A 20,904-nucleotide genomic window follows, 5' to 3' on the forward strand; every position below is an offset into this window, starting at 1 on the left:
TCATCATTTATACAAAGATATATAAAATGTGTTTGTCACTCAGCATTCACTGAAGAGTTACGTGTTCTGTTGTGTCCCCTGCTGTGGCAAGACTATTCAGAGTCCTATCAGCTTTCTGGGGAAGGCGTTCCAGAGAGGGCATGGTTATTAGTGATCGGTTGCTGTGTAACAAATGACCCCAAAATTGAGAAGTTTAAAACTCCGGGCTTTATCTCACACAGTGTTCCTGGGTTAGGAATCCAGGAATGGCTTAGCCGGGTGGTTTGGGCTCAGGGTCGGTCATGAGGTTGCAGTCATCCGATCCACCTCCCCACAACCGTGAGAGTGAGGACTATGGGTGCTGCTTATTTCCTGGGTGTATATAAATACAAAGCTTGGTTATTACTGGAACCGTTCTAGAAGGGTGAAAATTGCCAGGAACCTGGGTCGCTTGGGGAACTGAATTTTCTGGTTGCTGCAGTTTCCAGGGGAGTTCTTCCAGATCTGTTTGCCAGTGAGTCATCCTGTGTAGACTGAGAGGTCGTCTCCCGCCTTCCAGAGCTTAGTTGACTTAGTTGGTGAGTGACTGGGAAGTGGGATCCCGGGGCCCTTTGCTTAACATGACTTGGGTGTCTTCGTCATCTTCAGGCAGGTTCCAGCAGTGGCCCAGGGCAGAGGGTGTGTGTCATCGATGAGATTGGGAAGATGGAGCTCTTCAGTCAGCCTTTCATCCAGGCCGTTCGCCAGACGCTGTCCGCCCCGGGGACTGTAGTCCTGGGCACGATCCCAGTACCCAAGGGAAAACCGCTGGCCCTCGTGGAGGAAATCAGACACAGAAACGACGTTCAGGTGTTCAGTGTGAGTACGGCTGGTCCCCTGTGCCTATAAAAATGGAGCAGGTGACCTCAAACAGCGGGGTGGCTTTGAAACGTACTTTTGCTTTGAATTACCATCCCCCCTGCCCCCCCCCCCCCACGGCTAGATACAGGTAAGTCTGATTTTCTAGGAATTTGTAGAACTTAAGTTTTGCCTGTCCTCAATGAGAAAACACACTTCCCTGTGGCCATGGTGGACAGCGCGTCCAGCTGCTAGAGAGTAGCACCATGTGCAACAGAACGGTCGACGAGGATGGAAGTGTCCAGTCTGCTGGTCCGCACGGTAGCCATCGGCCGCCTGTGACTACTTATGTTGCCATAAAATAAAAACTTCATTTCTTCAGTCACCCTGACCACGTGGACAGCACAGCTGCAGAGCGTGTCGGGCAAGGTCGTGGGCCCGTCAGCCGGGGGTGCGGGGGACGTGAAGACTGCAGGCCCGCCCCGACCTCGCCAGTCAGACTGCGGGCATGGGCCCGGCCCGTGCTTTCACGAGCTCTCAGGTGGCTGTCTGGCGCTCGCGGGCAGGGGGGGCGTCGTGCGGGAGAGCATGTGTGAGCGAGGACCCGCTCTGTCACACCAGCCAGTGGCCGGGTCTGAGCCAGCGCGTGGGCCCCTGAGAGCGCTCTTGGCACTCGGCCCACATACGTGATTGTCTTTCCCCTTCGTCTCTCTGGGTCCTTCTTAGTCAGATAACTGTCCTGCCCTGCGCCCCCTTCATCTGTGTCCATGAGCGAGCCGTGTTCCCGACTGAGCTCTGCCTGCCTGTCCCCTCTCCCCACCCCCAGTGCAAATGCTCACAGTCCCCGTGGGTGCCACGTGACAAGTCCGGCTGGCCAGGGGGCTCCTTCCAGGGAGCGGAGAGTGAGCCCCAGCCGCCAGGTACCACGAGCACCTTCCGTCCCTGGCTAAAATGCCACCGCGAGGCTCGCCGGGCCTGTGGGCCGTGCACGTGTCGTACCAGGGGTATCTTGCGGCGGGCAGCAGATGTTAGGGTAGAGCAGCTGGACTGGCGCAGCCCCGGGCCTGCCTTCGTGTGGTCGGTAGTAACGAGCAGCGCCCTGTGCTCGGTGGTGTGACGGACGAGACCGACCGCAGTCCACACGGGCTCGGCCACAACGGCGTCCGCCCACGACCAGCCCATAGCACGTATGGACGAGGGCACAGAAAACAAGCAGGGCGAGGTGGTCGTTGGGCTGGAGGCAGCTGGGGAGGGAGGGAGGTGCTGACCCGGGAGGTCGCTCTGAGGAGCTGCCTGGTGCACTGAGAGCCCCGCAAGGTCGTGGGCTCAGTGACGTCTTTGAAGAGTTTTTGTGGTGATTCTAGAGTTTCTGTGGAAGTGGAGGCAATGGATAGTGAGAGAGGATGAAAGACAATTTGTGTTCAGGCCAGCCGGCTCCCAGGCTGGCAGGGGGGACGTTGCTGCCATGAAACTCTGGAGACTGGCTGCCCCTGCAAACCAGTGTCGTCTCCAAGTCCTAGATGGGATGGAGGGGGTGTGGCTGTTATGTCCAGGAAAAAACAGTGCATCTTAAGGTAATACCACATTTTCTCCTCTCTAAGACTGGGAATTATTCTCCGGGCAAGGTAATCATTGCTCCTAATGATGTGTAAATAAAGTGATTAGCTTTGGGTTAATTATGTAAAAGAGAGGGGCTCACACACCCTGTTATTCTTGTCTTTCCTGTGTTCCTTTATGGCCAGTGTGAGCTTTCTGTTCCTATTTTACAAAATGAAGAATCTCATTTTCCTTATCTGCAAGTTTAGGGGTTGGATTAGATGTTTCCTGGTCCTTTCCCTTTTTTATATGCACTGAGGTTATCTGACCCCTTGTTTGAGAGCATCCGGTGCGTCGAGCACTTAGTGCAGAGGCGCACATGAAGCCTGGTCCCTTCCTTCGAGAGGAGTGGATGACGTGACTGTCAAAATCTGGAAGCGAGAAGGGAGAGAATTCTGTGGGGAGAGGTGAACATGGTTCTTGGGTGGGTTTTGAAGGAGGCCGTGGAGAAAAGAAGAACATTGCAGCTGAGGAAATAAGTTCTACGAAGTGGGGAGGGCCGCCTCCCCTTGCTGACAGCTGAGCATGTTAGGATGGGGAGGCGGGACTGGACTCATGGGGGAAAGGGTTCCAGAGTTGCTCCTGTGACCTAGACTTAATAGCGTTAGGTAAACAACATTGCTTTTCAGAAAAACACCTCGGAACACTTCCTGTTCCTGGACTAGATACACTTCTCCCTGTCCTCCTGTTAGGTGTCGCTGAAAACCTTGCATGTTACATAGAAAACATACGTAAGGAGACCTGAAGGGTGGAAAGAGGAAGGCACGCCGGCTAGGAAGTTCAGCCAGGGGACAACACAACACCCAACTGAAAATCCCTTCTCCTACCAGCAACCAGGAGAAGCAGCTTGAATGGAACAAACATGAGCATGTGCCAACAGCAAGATGACGGAGATGTTGGAATTCTAGGGCAGACGCTTTAAAACCGCTATGACAAAAAAATGCTTCAGTGATCAATTGCAAACATGCTGGAAACAAATGAAAAATAGAAAGTCTCAGTTTTAGCAAAAATATGCTGAATCAAATAAAAATTTTAGAACTGTCACGTACAATGACTGAATGAGAAAGTCTGGAAGGACTCGGGAGAATGGAGACAAGAGGGAACAATCAGTAAACTTGAAAATAGAACAATAGAAATTGCCCAACAAAGAGCAGACTTTTTGGAAGAAAACAAACCAAAATAGCAGAGCCTCAGGGCCTTGTGGTACTTTAATAAAAGATCTAACATTCGTGTCACTGGAGGAAGGTCTTGGTAATTTAGAAACTTCTATCATGTTGCGGGTGTGGGTATCGACAGTCGCATTCCTGAAAATCTGCTTCTCTTTCGGAAGTTGGGTTCATTTTTTACTGGTCTCTTCAGTGTGGCCACTGAAAAATGTTTTCAGTTTATTTCACATTTGCTTGTTGGAGCATGATTACGTTAATGCTGTAGAGACAAGAGATGAAGACCTTCGTGGATCAAAATCACTAGAAAGAGCTGTGTGCACTCTTCCCTGATTCTGGAGCCACGTGAGGAAGATGCTTATCCCTGCTGGTCACTTCCTGCCTCACACGCACGCGTGCACACATACATGAGTTTGGTTGTCTTCGTGGCATTTAGAAAACACATTTCATTTGATTTCCTGTGAAATACCTGCTTGATGGAAATGCTACCTGCTGAGGGCACAGAGGAGACAGCTGGAGACTGGAGCAGTGACTTAGATGCCAGTGTGGCCACCGGGCACTGAGCGCTTGGACTGAGGTGCTGTGCTCAGTGCTGTAGACCCACCAGGGCGCACCGACTTCACAGTACCTGCTTGGGTGTATCGTGTGGTCTTCGTTTTACCAACGAAGGCTGCGTAGCGTGTCCAGGGTCGTCAGCTAGCAGGTGGCACAGCTAGGGTTCAGTCTTCCATCTGTCTGCCTCCAAAGCCGAGCGTTAGCACGGCCCTGCTATACCGTTTCCTTTGGCGATAGGGATGATTCAGATGATTTTGCTAAAAAAATCTCAGATTCTGAGAAATTCTTTGGTTTTTCTACTTTATAAAATGTTACTACAGCTAAAATCGATTCCACTGTCCTGAATCCAGAGTCCTTTACCTTTTTTTTTTTCCATAAAGCCGTTTTTATGCTTTTAATTTTTATTTGTGCATTGCAAGATCACAGGAGTAGCAGGAACTACGTCCTGATTTCCTTCTAGTTTGGGAATTCTTAGACTTCTGCTTCCTCCTTCCTGCTATGGGTTTTTTTAATCAAGCAGGACATAAAGCATTTTGATCTCACCAGAAATTCGATGCTGTCCTCTGGGTCCTTGGACTCCTATAGATACAGGAGTGAGAGAAGGTCTGTTAGGCTCTGGTTCGAAAGCCTGTAGCCAGGGTGTTTGTAGAAACTGACAAGCAAGTGAATCCCAAAATTCATGTGGAGATGCAAAGGACCCAACTAAAACAATCTTGGAAAAGAAGAATGTTGGAAGACTCCTACGTCCTGACTTCAGAACTTACTGCAGTGTTCGAGACAGTGTGGTACTGGCCAAAGGCTAGACACAGATCAGTGGAAAGTCCAGGAATAAACCCTTATTACATCTAAGATCAATTGATTTTCAACAAGTGTGCCAGGACAACTTAATGAGGAAAGAATCGTTTTTTTAATAAACGGTGCTGGGAAACTGGACATCCACATGCAAAAGAGGGAAGTTGGACCCTTACATCATATACCAGAATTAACTCAAAGTAGATTCTGGGCCTAAATTTAAGGACTAAACTCTACAGCTCATTATTTTCTTAATTAATTTATTTGCGAGAGTGTGTGCGTGCAGGGAGGGGCAGAGGGAGGGGAAGAGAAGCAGAGTCCACTAAACTCTACAGCTCTTAGAAGAAAATACAGGAGTAAATCTTTGTAAACTTGGGTAAGGCGAAGTCTGACTTGATACAACACGAAAGTAATTCTTGATTTGGAAACTTTAACCTTCATGGAAAAAATAGAGCTGGAGGGATTGGATTCAGGAATAATCCTATTTTTAGGTTCAGTAAAATAAAGACACAATATGAAACAGGCTAGTAATAACTTTTGATATGTGTTAACTTACAATAAGCGTTGTCAAATTTCTTTCTGTCATCCTGTGCTTATTAGGAACTTGTCAGGGTCCTTCCCATAGTTTCAAGGAAAAAATATGGTTTCGTTTTGCTTTCTTATGTGTAGTGTATAGGCAGTTAGGGGCCTTTTTTCCTGCCTGTTCTTGTGTCCAGATAGTCACAGCTTCCCTGATGTCCTGGTGCCCAGGTTGTTGAGTGAAACTCTCAGGTCACCCCGGGGCAAGTTGGATGCGGCACAGAGCAACTTGGAAGCTTGAGATGGTTGGAGTCTTCGTAGTGTGTCTTTACCACTTGTCTATATTTCAGAGACCTCCTCAGCTTAGAATGTAACAAACATTTCGATAAGGTAGTTGGTAGAACTGTGACCTCACTGACCACTCCCTTCCAAGTAATAGTTGAACATTAGAGCCTAGGGTGGGCCAGCTTCCTTCCCGTGGTCCTCCTCACCTTGTTCTCTTCCGCGCCCAGTGCCCCTCCTGGCCAGCCTCTCAGGAAGGACTTGCTGTCACCGAATCCTGGTGGTTGACTACAAGACAGGGCTGGTGCCTGCAGGGAAGGGCCCCCGCGGGCTGGTGATGCTATACCGTTCTCGAATTCGAGAGCTTGGCTTCGGTATATAAGGAGCGTCATAACTGAACACCGTGGACAGTTTCACGTAGACCTCTTCATCATTCTCAGAAGTCATCTTCGGGAAATCAAAGAGGGGATAGCCAAATATTAATGTAGTTTTGCATTCATTAATTTTTAACCTGGAAACATTCCCAGAATGTATCTTTTCCAGTTGCTATGTTTTCTGTGGAACCAAAGCTTGGCGAGCGTCCTCAGTGTGCAGGACACCCCACCGTGGCCCTGGCCCCCCTGGCTCCCCGGGGTGGGGCGGGGGCTCACTCCCAGCTGGTGAGAGAGAAGAGGCATGTCTCACTTGCAGGCTGGGGCCTGAGACCAGGGTGGCCGTGTGGTCGTTGTGTGCCGATGGAGAGGATGGGGCATTGCCTGGGAACGCGGGACTGTGGCTGCGTGGCACGCAGCGCGCCTCGGGGCTCCTCTTGACGCCCTCTGCAGTGCACGCCGTGAGCTCCCGCTCGTCTGCCGGCCCTGCGTCTCTGCCTTCGCAAACGTCACAGTTCTAGAGGCAGTGAGGAGATGCGAGAAGAGAAGTGGCTTCAGATGCCCTCAGCTGGGAATCCTCCCTTTGAGGCACGCAGTCAACTCGCAGACGCAAGGGCGGAACCTGCTGTCGGTGCTCGTGAGGTCGGGGTGCAGGAGAGGGAGCCAGGGGCCCGTCTGCCCCCGCCGAGCCCGCCGCATTCCCCCTTTCCTCCCTTCACAGCAGCACACTTCTCACTTCCTTGGACAGACTGCTGGGGGGGGACGGCCCCCGCCGTTGGCTGCTCAGCGCCCTCCTGTCAGGGTCCAGGTGCTCTGATCTCTACGGCCCGGCCTGCACTCCCGGACTGAGAGCCAGTTTGCTAGACTGCGTCTTCTCCCAGAGAGAAGTCAGAGCGTGCTTCGGAGGCGGGCAGGTGGATGTGGGGGAGCCATGGGGACGAAGCCCACCGTGCATCTCCTCGGCAGACGTTCATCCGGCACCAGCTCTGTGCCAGGTGGGCGGGCAGACATGGGTGGCTGTGGAGTCCGCAGCGGGCAGGCCCATCTCTCCGCTCAGGGTCCGCCCGCACTGACCACCGCTTCGCAGATGCACTCACTTCGTCTTTGCATGATCCTTTGCTTGGGTCCTTCTCAGGCATAACGGGCGTGGAAGCCTTTCCTCACCCTGCCCCGCCCCAGCTCCGATGCACCTGCAGACTTTCTGTCCCGGATCCTTGACCATCCGTGTTCTCGCTGTCCATGTCGTCCCTCTGTTCTGCTCGGCTAGCTCCTTATGGAGTCCTGCCTCTGTCCCCGGCACCTTGCTCAGTTTCTGGTTGACGCCCCATCCGTGTTGAATGGGTGAATGTTGGAGGGGCGCCAGCCCGAAGGCCCTAGGGTGAAGGCAGGAGAGATGGCCCTGTCCTTACTTGGGGGATGCACCCACCATCCCAAGCCCTGGGTGGCATCTGAACGCTTTCCTTGTACTTGTTGGGACTGCATTTCTAAAGAAAAACAAAGACGGATCACTGGGTAAAGCTCGAACAGACCCTGGTTACTCTTGTGTAAGGGTAGGAATTACAGAGCATACTCCCAGAACCCAGAGACTCGGGTTCGAGTGTGTACCGCGTCCCTAGCTGCCTCTCAGATCTCAGGATGTCCCTGCACTTCCCGGGCCTACCTTCCCCTTCCGTCGGATGTGTCCGATTGGGGGTTTGACTCACGGCTGCGGTGCGGCTGCTCTCGGTGGGCCGCTCATAGGCGGCTCTCCTGGCTTCACTCAGGCGTTCCTTCTGTTCAGATCAGGTTGCCGGGGGCCGTGCCCCCTCCGCGTTTCCATCATCCTTCCCAGAGCCCCATGCAGGGCTCAGTTCACAGTTGGTCCTGGTGAAAAGCACCAGTCGCCCAATGCACTTCCACGGTCCGAGCTGTCACTTTGCAGAAGCTGGGGCTGGGATTCCACCAGACGTGCTCTCGACCTGGGCTACCTGCCTCAGTCCCGAAACCTGCCTCACCCTGTCTGGGCCTTCTGGGCTCTTCCCAGAGAATACTGCCTAGCGGAGGATTGAGGAAAAGGAGAGAACTCTGAAGCCTGCTCTCTTGCTTCTTCCCACAGGTCACCAAGGAAAACAGAAACCACCTTTTGCCAGATATTGTGACGTGTGTGCAGAGCGGCAGGAAGTGAAGGTGGTTCGTGTCCCTGCCTGTGCGCTTGCAGAAACGTGCTGGTTCCCTTGGAGCCTGATCAGGGCCCTGCCTGTCGAGGATTTATGCCTTCGGGCTTACGAAACCTTATGGGCTTTTCCAGAGAAAGCCTGACAGCTGTTTTCCATAAAATGTTTAAAAGATCAAATTAGCCTGAATGCTGGGTTGGCGGGACGAGATGAACAGTCCGCTGTGGCTTATTTATGCTGAGAGGTTTCTGTTTATTTCCTCTTGCAGTTGTGCGTATGATTTTGGTAAATTATGACATGAGAAATGGTTTTCAGAGTATTAGATGGAACCTGCCCCCATCGAAGTTTATAAGTGTGTTCCGGGGAAGGGGGAGAAGGGGTTCGCTACCTAATCAATTTTGCACGGCATGAAAATTAACCCCTCTCCAGATGCAGCCTCAGCTCACAGGGCTGTGAGTTATTTGGTTTTTAAAAACGGTTCCTTCAGAGAAAAGCCATTTTAGGTCCTCCCCACCCATCGCATTGCTTATTTGATTGCTTATTGCTTAATAAAATAAAAAGAAACTAAATGTTGCAAACCCGTGGGCCCTGGGTGGGAGGGGTGCAGAGGTTTTCGAGATGCTGACAGCGGGCAGTGCCCCGCGAGCTCGGGCCTGTGGGTTCAGATCAGAGCCCCCACTCTGGCCACATCAACTTAGACATGGCCTTATGCCGTTCTGGGCCCCGTTTCCCTTCCAGAGAAAGGGGGAAATGAGTGTCGTCATAGGAAGGCATTGCACAGCAGGGAGACCCTGTCATCGGCCATCTGCGTGACGCCCCCGAGAGGGCCAGGGGCGGGGGCCGTCAAGCATCACGGTGTGGAAGGATCAGGCGCGGCCATAGCAGGGCGACTGCGGACATGCGAGAGTTCGTGAGGGTGAGAGTTGCCCTCCGGGCGGTTGACGGTGCTGCAGTGATAGTACGGTGCTGTTAGGTCATTTCTGGTGAAGATCTACGAATTTCCAGGATATTTTAGCAACTAGCCTTAGCTCCAAACCCAGCTGGCATTCAGGGCAGGTGTGCCCCGTCTGTCACCAAGGCCCAGTCTAGGCGTGTGGAGCCTAGACTAGGGTGTCCTGCGAGCCTGGCGCTGGGTGCACTGCCCAGGGAGCTCTTAACGTCTCTGATCCAGGGCGGCGGTCGGGAGCCTGTGACGGGCTCTTTGGTCAGGATTCTCTCCTCTGTGCTTTCCTCCAAGGGAGCCTCCTGAAGCTTGGTGTGGGTTTGCTAAGCCTTTGAGGGGTCACATCTGAAGGGCCTCCTAGACTGAACTAATCTCTTATGAAGGGTGCCTGGTCCAGTAGGGGGAAGAGGGCATCTCTGTCCCACTCTCCACGCCCGGTTGGGTTGTTCAGGGAGACCGAACTCATGATGTCCGACGGGCTGGTGTGACTTCTGTCAGGCTCCCTGGGACAAAAGGAGCACCGCACGCGGGTGTGGTCTGGGAGCCTGGCCCCTGCATCCAACCTACTCTCGTCCAACACCCAGGGTGCTGAGGAGCCCCACTCAAACGCAGGTGAGCTGAGAAAGGGGACAGGCTGGGGAAGTGTCGCCTGTGTGCCCCTGAAGACAGAGCCAGCATCCGGCCTAGTGCGGCTGGTCTGCCCTGACTGACGGGAGCCCATCAGTTGGAGCCTTTACTGGCCCCCAGGGGCGCGGGCTCCTTGGAGCTGGAGCTGTGCAGAACAGATTCGGGCGGCCCCGAGCATGCATACGGGACGGCGAGCTTCTGCAGACTCTCTAATGGTCAAGAAACATGCTGTAGCGGCAGATAGAGAGTTCGAACCAAGTCCCTGTGGCTCCAAAGCCCGTGCTCTTTCTATTCCTCCCACTGCCTTGATGTTTTCCGTCCTTCTCAGCGCATCATGTGCCCCCAGGTTTCAGCGTTGACCTTTAGCTGCGATAAACCGTAAGCAGCTATCAGCTGGAAGAGCGTGGAGCACTCGCTGTGGCAGAGTCCTTAATAATTACTGTATCACTTGGTCCAGCGGAACGATCGGGGCACGTGTGAAGGTATCCGATGCTATCCCTCTATTTTAAGAAGTAAAGTCTAATAAAGGATAACGTTGTGGTCTGAATGTTTGTGTCCCCCTCGAAGTCCTATGTTGAACTCCGACCCCTGGTGTGATGGTGTTCGGTGGGGCCTTTGGGAGGGGACGCAGTCATGCAGGTGGAACCCTCAAGAGTGGAATTAATGCCCTTATGAAAGAGACCCCAGAGGGCTCTCTCCCCTCGGCCCCGTGAGGTCGCGGCGCGAAGGTGGCCGTCTGTGGACCCAGAAGCAGGCCCTCACCAGACACCGAATCTGGGGGCGCCTTGATCTTGGGCAGCCCAGCCTCCGGAACCAGGAGAAGTACGTGCTGTTCAAGCCCCCCTGGACTGTGGTATGAAACAGCATGAATTCACAAGTAAATCTGGCTCCGAGCCGCGGAAAGGATGGGCTTCTGCTGAGGTTTAAAGGAGGAAGAGGCGCCAAGGTGAGCCCCACTTGAGGCCCTCTTCTTGAGCCAGGCCAGGACCAGGAGGAGAGCTGAGCGCGGATCGTCGGCGCAGGTGCTGCTCCCCGCGCTGCAGCGCCCAGAGAGGAAGGGATGCGGCGGCAAGGACGCGCTGACATCAGCAGTTCTCATTTATTCCTGAGTTTGAAATGCCCGCTCTTCAAGCAGACCCAGACACCTAACACAGCTGGGTCTGGGCCAGACCTGAAGGAAGAAGTCCCTTGGGAAAGCACGATACGGACATGTGTACTGCCCGGTGACGAATTTGAGCTGGACCAGCATGGCTGCACGGGACAGAGCAGAACGGATCTGGAGACGGAGTTTACGAAACCCTTGCCTCTTCCCCTGGAGCGGATTGTACCACCAGCCACTTCCCTCACACATTTAAAACACGATCTCTTTTTACCTCTGAATAAGCACACGCACAGGGATGGACGAGTTTTCAAATGCAGAGATGATTGTCATGTGACTGTCATGGCTGATGTACATGGTTCATTCCATTCCCAGCCCTCACGTCATCAAGCACCGGGTGGGGGGCGATGGTGGCTCAGAAAATGTGGAATGGGCCTTCTTCCTCTTTCTCTTCCTGTCTCAGAGTTCGTGAGGGTGGTGTCTGGGAAGATTGCACATGCGTGCATGCGTGTGTATGCGTGTGCACGTGCCCGCGCACCTGCGTGTCTGCACGCTGATAGCAGGTGCCGTGTCCCTGGCACACAATGACTTGGACAAAACCCCCAGGCAGTGGAGGGGGCCTAAGGGACTGAGTAAACAGGGGTCTTTGCATTGCACCCTGTACAGGCAAGGAGAAGCTGAAGCACCAAGTGATTTTAGAAAACTACTTGCCAGACAGATGGTCTCAACACACAGTGCAAAATTTAGAATCAATAATGCCAGATTAACCACGTGATTTATATAAAACCAAGCACTACAGTTTTTAGATCATTTTTAGAGGAGAAACTATTTTGTTCCGTGTCCAAATGCAAAAAATAACCCTGTGGTTGTATGCTGGCAGCTCATGAAATAGCCCCAGCGTGGGATGTCACCTTAGGACTATTTCCTTTAAATGGGGGCGAATCCAGTCGTTTACACAGCTGACTGGCTGAAGATCAGATTAACAAACTCTGTGTGTGTGTGCGGGGGGAGCACCGGGGTGCCTCAGTTGGTTAAACGTCCAACTCTTGATCTTGTGGTCATGGGATGGAGCCCCGAGTCAGGCTCCACGCTCAGCGCGGGTCTGCTTCAGACTCTCTCCCTTCCTCTCCGCCCCTCCCCACCACCCGCGCACGCGCCCTCTCAAAATAAAAACAAGGTCGCGCGTTGTAAATATAAAGGTTGTTCACCACAGTATAGAGAGAAAGTGTGACTGTGTTGCTGACAGGCATGCAGGGTCCCGAGTGCATCCAGCACCCTCTTTCCATTTGTGGGCACACAGACCCGTGTGTGTGTGTGTGTGTGTGCGCGTGCACTCCCAGCATGCACGCCCAGGACGACTTTACTCTCAGACAGTGCAGACTTGCATTCGGACTGGAGGACCGTGGCCTTACTGTTGACAAACCGTGACTGCCCTTGTCTGCTTCCTCCCCACTAAGAACCGCGATAAGCAGTTGGGTCGGCGGTTAGAGAAAGCTGAGCAACGCGCATCCAGAGCACTTCGGCTTCTCATCTGCAAACCTACCGTTTTCCAGCTCTGTTAGGAGATCCGCTTTCTGTGGAACACAGTGGCTTTCTGGGTGTCTTACTTCTGGGTGACCCAGGGGGTGGCTGGCCCACAGCAGGCTGACTGCTGCTGGCCATTCGTCATCTGACTCAGTTCAAGGAGATGCCCTTTGTGGGGAGGCCAGGCCCCCAGCTCAGGGCCGGCCATTTAGTCTTCAGGGCTTGGCTGTAAAGTTGCCCAAGGGGATTTCGGGGCCTGCCAGCCAAGTTTGGTTTGGCTGACTTAGCGAGCTGCAGTGAGGTTCTATCAGCTTCTCATTAGACAAACACCTGCATTTAAATCAGTAATAACCGGCTCTGTCTCTCCAGGGATTGCCGATTTGAGAATAATGCACAGTGTCTCTGATTACAGAGCCCACCTATTATTAATTGGCAATTCTTGTTTTTTGGGGGGAAGCATTACCATCTGCTTCCAGGGGGAGAGAAATTCTCTGCCATGCCCTCCCCTAGTCCCCACACTTCAAATCCTAGATACCTTGAAAAAGTTGTGGGACTATTTCCAAAACGACTATTTCTATTATCTTTCCAGAAGGGATGGTTCACCAGGTCAGTGATGATCTTCTTTAGAGACTGTGTTTCGGGACCCGTTCACCCTCCCGCACATCCACCAGAAGTCGGGTTTCTGCTTTTCCCTGGTGACAGGCTTCACTTGGGGAAGGTCCCAGAATTTGCCAAAGGCCATTCTCACAATAAAGGATAGAGCACAACTCACAACCAGACACAGCAATAACTGTAAACATTTTAATTCCAAAAACAAAGTTGTGTGCGAGTGTCCTGTGACACGGGAAGGATGGCTTGGCTCGGAAAACAAGCGAACATTCCTGCGAGTGGACAGGAGCGCCGGGCGAGACAGGCCTGCTCGTGGGAAACCGCGCGACTGCGGTCGAGCGTCATGCGAGTCCGAATGGCTTTCCATGCTCCCTCGGGACTCGATGTCTACACTCGGGTCACTAGTACCGCTGGGTCTTTCGCGGGGTACTTCAGACGTGACCGCATGCACTACCACGTTCGGTAAAGCTGCCGCTGGTTTGTACTGAACATCCGCGTGAATGTGATGAGCGAGGCGAGGTTTTCTCTATGCGGAGAGGGAACCCTACTGCGTCTGGCCAGCGCACGGCATGAGGCGCGCTGCTGTCCGTGTCCCGAACGTGGTTAACGCGAATGTGGAAAATGCCCATCAGTAGTGAACATGCAGGTGTCTTATTGTCTTCAGGGCAGGGAAGAGGGACGTAGGCTCTACTTACCCTAGCTGTTTGAAGATACTACATGGCTTTTGTTAGAACTTTCAGATTCTGGAAGTTGTGCGCGCCGCGGCCCGGAGCTCCGGGCGCAGCTTGGAGCAGCGTCGGGGGGAGGCAGGTGTGCTGTCAGGTGTTATAGCGTCATGGGAGGCTTCCTCCGAGAACCGGAGGTAACGTCACTCTCTAGAGCGGCCCTCGGAGCTGCAGAGCGGGGCCCCTGGCCAGCCCCGGCCCTACTGCTCGTCGGAAGCGCTCTGCTGGGAGGCCGTGTCGTCCAGGCCCATGTCCTCCTGGCTGGCTCTCCTGCACAGCTGTCCCCCGTTCTCTGCCGCGGCCTCAGCCGGACGGAGGTCGCGACGCTGCCCCTGCTCGGTGGCCTCGGTGGGTTCACACGGCTCAGAGAAGTGCTTGAGAGAAAGGAGAAGCAGAGAGTCTCAGCAACGCGTCAGGCCGCTTCTGCCCACCTGACCCCCTGCTGCCGGGGCTGACCTACCCCACCGGTGGGGCAGGGCTCCGAGGGCGGGTGCGGGGGCCCGAGGCGCTGGCCTCCGCCGAAAGGAAGGAAGCCACGGGTCTACCGAGCCAGGGTGGGTCGGGAGCTCTGAACACGGGGACCTTTCTCCAGGTGATGAGGATGTGCTGGGTGCATGAGCCCTCGGGTAAGAGGTCACTGTGTGCCTGGGTGTCCTGGGTTCTGGCCAGTGCCCCCCACACACACACACTGCCCCCTGGCAGAAACCCTAAGTCTGGCAGGTTGGCACCCGAACGAACAGTAATGCAGATGCCCAGCGTGCCAGGGACCCTATCGTCCTGCCGGAAAGAGAACTTGCCAGAATCCCAGAAGCACGCCCACGGCAGTATCTTAAACAGATTGGGGGGTAGGAGAAAAGTGTGTGATTTTGTGCATAGTCTGAGGAAACGGAGACCTAACTAGACCTAGTTAAAGTTCCTGAAGTCGCCAGCCTGCTTGCCCTCGGCCCCGGCCCGTGGAGCTTCCCAGGGGGTGTGGCCCCATCCTCCACTTCCGAATAACCCCGAACCGAAGCCGGGCAGGCGACCCTCGTTCTCCATAGAGAGCGTGAGCCTCTGGCAGGAGAAGGTGCGAGCACGCAGAAGGGGCACACGAGACCTCCAGTGTGACACCCGAGTTTGCCTGGCCTCCTGACCACAGAACTTCCTTCCTTCCTTCCTTCCTCTCGGACAAAGCTCAAGTGTGACCTCGCATCAGCCAGCGTGGAGCTCTGTGTAAGCAACCGTTTAGTTAGGGGACGTCCTTCCACCTCTCCTTTTCTAATGTTTACACACATGCAAATGGAAGGCCGCCTTGGCAGCTGGAAAATTGAATCTGGCACTAGGAATCGGCGAGAGTCTAACTGCAGTGCTGGCGAGCGTCCTCTCCTCTCCCGCAGGCCAGAGTGATGTGAAAAGAGAATGAAGTAGGACACGCTCCTGCTCTGCGGATGCGCGGAGAACATTCCCACTCACCTCCCGGTTCAGGGCTGGGGATCACAGCTGTGCTGAGCATCAGACACCCTCCAGGACCGCCCGCCGTGACCTTAGTACCTACGGGACGTGTGCCGCGTATCTTGTGTCTGAGCACGGCCAGAGCACCTCCTGTCTAGCGCTACCTGGCGTCTGGCACTCTGGGAAGCCCGTGGACCAGGCAATGGGAGTCTACAGGCAGCTGGATGGTGGGGCTTCGGGCCAGCAGCCCGCACACCTGCCCTGGCCCACTGGCCGAGCCCCTTACCCGTGTGGCCTGGCTGGTGGCCCGGGCCGAGGGGCCCATGACGATGTTGACGCTGCTGGACGACTGGGTGTCACTGGTGTTGCCCCCCTCCGCAGCAGAGAGTCCAGAAATGACCAGGGCACTCGAGAAGCTCCTCTTGCCGAAGAGGAAGCTCAGGGTTGAGCTGGTGGATGAGCCCAGGCTGGACCTGATCAGCGCCTCGGCCCGCTCGCGGACACTCAGGTGGCCCGTGGTGGTGACGGGCGGGGGCTGCGAGTGCAGGGACACGGCCGACGTGTGCAGGGAGCGCCGGCTGCCCGAGAGCCTCTGGGCCAACTCGTGGACCGACGTGGATGTCTGCAGGAAGGCCTGGTGGCTTTCTAAGATCGGGCCGGAAGAGCTCAGCGTGGCTGGCCTTTGGCTTAACGCCCCTTGGGCCTGGACAGACTGACTCCTGCCTTTCCTCCTGCCTTTAACAGAAAGCAGAACAGGTTGCCAGAGCAGACGGGCTTACCTGCGTCAAGGTCCGTGCAGTGAGGCGGGCAGCCTGGGCCCCAGGCACCCAGGTCGGTTGGCTATTGTCAAGGCTGGGATGGCCCCACGGGGGGCCCTGGGAACTGAAGGGCTTGACCCCAGGGCGCCCCGCAGCCCAAGGGCGAGTGGGAAGCGCTTCCATGGGGAGCACAGACCTTGGATCCTGTGCTCATGTGATCAGCAGTGATAAAGGGAAAACACGCAGGCTTTTATCATTTTTAGTTGCCTTAAAAAGGTAAGGGGGATGGGTGGAGCCACATGCCAGCTGAGCCTTTGTTTTCTGCAAAAGTTTTCCCTTAAAATAAAGGTCTTTATTAAAGAAGCAGCCCTCGCAGGGCCCTCACAGAGGCGACTGGCCAGGCCCAGGCTTGTGCCGACATGTGCCCCAGCTCCCTTGTGCCGGCTGCTGCTCCCCGCAGGGCCCCTCCTGGCCCCAGCCTTTGCCCAGGCTTGTCGAAACAGAAGGGTTTGAACTGCCCCACACACTTGGTCCTGCCCACGTCTCAGGGAGAAGGAGCCTAGCCACGCAGCTTTCTAGAGAAGCAGGAGGAGGAAAGCATGTGCTCGCTAGAATACTTGACCCCTTAACTTAAGTATCAGGAACCACTAGGCTCTAATGTTCAACTATTACTTGGAAGGGAGTGGTCAGTGAGGTCACAGTTCTACCAACTACCTTATCGAAATGTTTCCTGAAGCTTCTACAATTAGGTATTCAATTGATAAGAACAGAGGGGGTGAAGGGGGGCCCCTGAGGACTGTCCCGTGCATTTTCTCACGTTTCACCTCGGCCCAAATCATTGATGGAGCATCGGGCGATTCTAATACACTCTCATGTGTCTATGCGAGGTCCCGGGAAGCGAGGTGTCTTTGAGAGAGAACTCCTTAGGTAACATGCATTAATATGGGGATTCCAGGGGTGCCCCCAGCCCCACTCCTCCCCCCAGCGGCTGGAAGCCACCCCCCCCCCCCGCCTCAGTGGACCTTAGTGCAGTGTGGACTCCGTGACGGTGGGGTGCCCGTTTCTACAGGAGTCACCACCCGGTCTCTCCTGCCTCCTGCCCAGCTGCTGGGACACTGGGTGTGCCCCCCACGGTGCAGCTCACAGTCCCGCAGGACAGGGATGAGTGTGGGCAGCCCCTGGCACGAGGCTCTCACCGGGAGCTGGGGCCCGTCTGGCCGAGCCCTGCTGCAGAGCTGGGCCAGCTACTCTTGCAGAGGGAAAAACAGGGAGACAGGGACCCTGACGAGTCAGAATTAGCGGAGACGGTGATGTGTGAGTTTATTCAGAGTTTGACAAGGCCAAACATCTGTTTGTGATTTACCCGGCAATGCTGACTGCTGTCCAGAACCACTCCACACCCGTGCGCGAGGCAGTGATTTTGATGCTGATCGCAGACCACCCGCGCTTGGTGGGGGAACTTCTCAGCTCATTCCAGAAACGAGGGGACAAAGACCCATCTATCTGTCAGAGGGGAATGGTCCATGTTCAAGGCAAGACAGGGGCACCTCCCCCCATGTCCTCGCTTCAGACTTTCTCGTGGCGCTCTCTGTTGTTATCATGGCTCTTGACTTTTTTCTAAATTAATTCTGCGAGTGGAATAAGTAAGCAAACCATGCAAATGAGCTTGTGCTGTTCGGGCTCATTATTTGATAATTTAACTTACTTTGCCAATTACTTCATTATCAGATTATGAGTATTTCCCCGGAGAACCTCCTCAGGACCCGGGTTCTGGAACACCCGATGAATGACCCTTCTTGGTTCACTAGCCTGACACCGTTCTCTACCCCGGACAGTCGGCTGAAAGGTCGTGGTGCGCCCTCGCCAGCGGAAGGCCAGAGTCTTCCTCTCCAATCTGGGATTCCCATTAGCTAGGAATTCCTGACTGCCTTCTGCAAGGAGTCACCATGGTGTGTCCCCCACAGGGACCAGTCCCCTCCTGGCTGGGACGTCGACTTTGTAGCGGGGCAAGAAGACGGCAGGCAGTCGGGCCAAAGCTGAGGCCGCATGGGGAGTGCTGGGCACAGCAGGGTCAGCAGATGTACAGGGCGTCTGAGCACGACCCCGGGCCTCTGGGAGCCTGGCAAGGGCCCAGGATCGGCACGCTCGGCTGGGAACTGAGGGAAGGAGCAGTTGGGTCCCCAGTTAGAGGCCGGCCCTCCACCTCAACCCCAGGCTTCCCTCCCGCATGGCGTTTAGCACATGGGCCGTCACTGTCTGATTTGTGGTAGTGTGTGGTACTGGCCACGGCCCTCCCGGCCCCCTTGAGGTGACAATGACTGCATCGTCCCCACAGGCTCAGCACATGGACTGGCAGTAAGGGACAGCAGGGACTAACCTGCAAAAGTGACCTCACACTGAGCCCTCAAGCTTCCTAAATGCCCGATTGGGAACAGAGTCAGCCCTGGCAAGTTTAGCATGGGGACAGAAATTCTTATCCTTGGCCATTAGAACCATTTGGGAAGCTTAGAAAATGCTGTGCCCTAGAGGCTGAGACCCCTGGATGTGCACCTGCCCCTGGGCCCTCACTGTGCGTAGGACGGTGGCCTCTGGGGTGGCAAGCTGGGACAGGGATTCTCCCATTGTTCCAGGCCAAGGCCGGAGACCTGGGCATAAGAATCCCCTCCCTTTGCCTGGCGAACGGCCTTTAACATCCCTGCGCTGGCTGGGCAGGCTCCTGGCTTCCCTTCTGGGAGCTGTGGTCTCCACTCGTGTGCACACAGGGCTTGATTCAGCTGCGCCGAGGGTAAGGAAGCCAGAGAAGCCACAGCACCACGGGAGGGCCCACGGGGAATCAGGGACGCCGGCCTGCTGGGAATGGCGGGTGGGTGGCTTTCCACCACTGGCTGCATCTCGAGCGGAAGATCTCAGAGCAGGTGCGAGCTCCCCAGGGCACGGCCAGCCAGCCAGGTGGGGCTGCCCCTCCCCACGAGCGGCTCGGCTCCTTCTCAGGGCCTGCTGTCCCTGGGACCCCGGGGCTTCTGCACACAGGGCCTCAGGAATGGAAAACGTTGTGTCCTGAGCACTCTCTGAGCCAGAAACCCTCCCCGAGTGCCCAGGCCACTAGGCGAGGAGGAGGTGGGGGGAAGGGGCCCCGGCCAGTCCTTGGAGGGCCAGCTGGGTATGGCTCTCCCCCCAACACCGCGGGCACTTGTGGGTACTTGCTGTTTACCAGGTGCTAAGGGTACACAGCATGGGAGCCTCAGGAAGCTCTCGCCTTCCTGTGCTTTGGTCCTCCAAGTCCTGGGGCTCCAACATGCGGCTTACAAGACAGCGCGTGTTACTAACTGCCGAGGGACCGGGAGAGAAGAGATGAGGGTCCTGTCCTTGTACTGCCCACGGGGAGCGAGCAGGGCAAAGAACCTCCACAGAGGGTGGTAAATACCCCTGTACGGCTTCAACCACAGCAGTAGTAAGAACAAGGTGACACTGAACTTTCCAGGGGGCAGGAAGGACAGGTGTCCCCATCCTGAGTGTGGCAGAGCCAGGTTGTCCCTCTCGCGTACCCATTTTGGGCCTTTTTAGATTTCTTTTGGGGGACCTGCTATGCCAGGATCAGCTGGGGTGGGGGGGGGCAGGTAGCGGGAGGGCAGGAGGGGTGATCCCTGCCATCTCTTGTCTGGGACCCATGACCCCCAGCTTCCCTCAGCTCCCTGGGTCCCCCTGGGGACACTTTGATCCGAATGGTTGGAAAGGGTGGCCCCTCCGCAGGACCTGTACCCTTCAGCGGACCAGCTGGGGATCGTGGTTGCCTCCAGGGACACAGCCTGGATGCTCTAGGGGTAGCAGCAGCCTGCGGGAGACCAGGGGTGTAGTCCTCAGCTGTCCTTTGGGGTCCCCCTTCTTCCCAGGCCAGGGTCCTGTCCCTAAGGCATCCCCAGGAGTGTGTCCACAAGTAGGTTTCCTGGAGAACTTCCGAAAGATGTAAAGCGGGGCCCTGGTGGGATTCTGGCAGGGCCCTGGGGCACCGAGGACAAGCCGACAGGATCAGCAGCTCCGTGCTAGTGCTCTGGGCTGAATGAACAGAGCTGGTTACAGCTGAAGGCCCCCAGGAACAGGACGCAGCGTCTAGCCCTCACGGAAGCCTCAGTGAGAGTGGCCGAACTCAGCTCTCCGAGCCGAGAGGGGACCCATGCTCTCATTCATCAACCCAGTGTCTGCTGAGCATAGGGCCACCGCAGACCTGAGCGGCCGCCTAGCTGGCACTTTACAGGGCCCTACTCAGGTCCTCCTCCTGCCCACCTCCCCCCACAGGACCAGGGAGCTATGGAAACAAGGGACGAAGCCGACCCACTCCCACACACTCCTGCTTAGACCCGTATGCTGGGTGCCTGGCACTCAGATCCGGAGCCTGCACGGACTGCTTCCCCAGGCTCCCCTCCCAGGGTGGACGTTGGGCCTTCCTCGGGCTGTCGGCAGGGTACAGATGGGGCATGGATGTGTAGACTAGGAGGTCGACACACATGCACAAGGCCCACTCGCCAGGTGAGATGGGGCAGGGGCAGAGGGGGCCGTGGGTTCCATGCGTGCTCCTGTCCGGGCCTGCAGAAGTTAGGGCCGCCACACCGAGCACCCGCCACGTGCCGTGCTCTCCCAGACAGGTGGCGGCCGGGGACAGCTCCCCGCCCCTGACCCGCTGGTGGCCATGCTGAGGACCCGCCTGCTGGAGCCTCTCTCAGTGGCATTTGATCAGAGGCTGAGTGAGTGAGTGGGGGCAAGGCGACACGGGGAGAAGTGTGTTGGAGCCGGAGGAAGCGGGAGTGTGAGGCCCTGAGGGGGAGTGTGCTTGAGGGATGGCGGGGAGGCCTGCAGGCCTGGGCAGCATGAGCCAGTGGGGGGTGGTTAGATATCGGGGAGCTGGTCCATCATACGGTGGACCTTATTTGGGACTAGGGCTGTCGC

General features: G+C 55.6%; 2 protein-coding genes across 2 annotated transcripts in view; one reads left to right on the top strand and one right to left on the bottom strand.

The window, feature by feature from the left end:
* Window positions 1–8,557, top strand: part of NTPCR (nucleoside-triphosphatase, cancer-related) — a 28,692-nt gene extending 20,135 nt beyond the window's left edge. The window contains exons 4-5 of the mRNA XM_045783452.2: window positions 628–837; window positions 8,190–8,557. Of these exons, the coding sequence (XP_045639408.1) occupies window positions 628–837; window positions 8,190–8,258 (279 nt within the window). The 3' untranslated portion in view covers window positions 8,259–8,557. The remainder of the gene's footprint in view (window positions 1–627; window positions 838–8,189) is intronic.
* Window positions 8,558–13,227: 4,670 nt separating this feature from the next.
* Window positions 13,228–20,904, bottom strand: part of PCNX2 (pecanex 2) — a 293,441-nt gene continuing 285,764 nt past the window's right edge. Inside the window, exons 33-34 of the mRNA XM_045783277.2 lie at window positions 15,492–15,940; window positions 13,228–14,148 (exon numbers count right to left, since the gene is read on the bottom strand). Of these exons, the coding sequence (XP_045639233.2) occupies window positions 13,975–14,148; window positions 15,492–15,940 (623 nt within the window). The 3' untranslated portion in view covers window positions 13,228–13,974. The remainder of the gene's footprint in view (window positions 14,149–15,491; window positions 15,941–20,904) is intronic.

The sequence above is a fragment of the Ursus americanus genome, chromosome 6 (genome assembly GCF_024610735.1).
Source record: "Ursus americanus isolate L20-20 chromosome 6, mUrsAme1.1.p, whole genome shotgun sequence".
Taxonomy (NCBI): Eukaryota; Metazoa; Chordata; class Mammalia; order Carnivora; family Ursidae; genus Ursus; species Ursus americanus.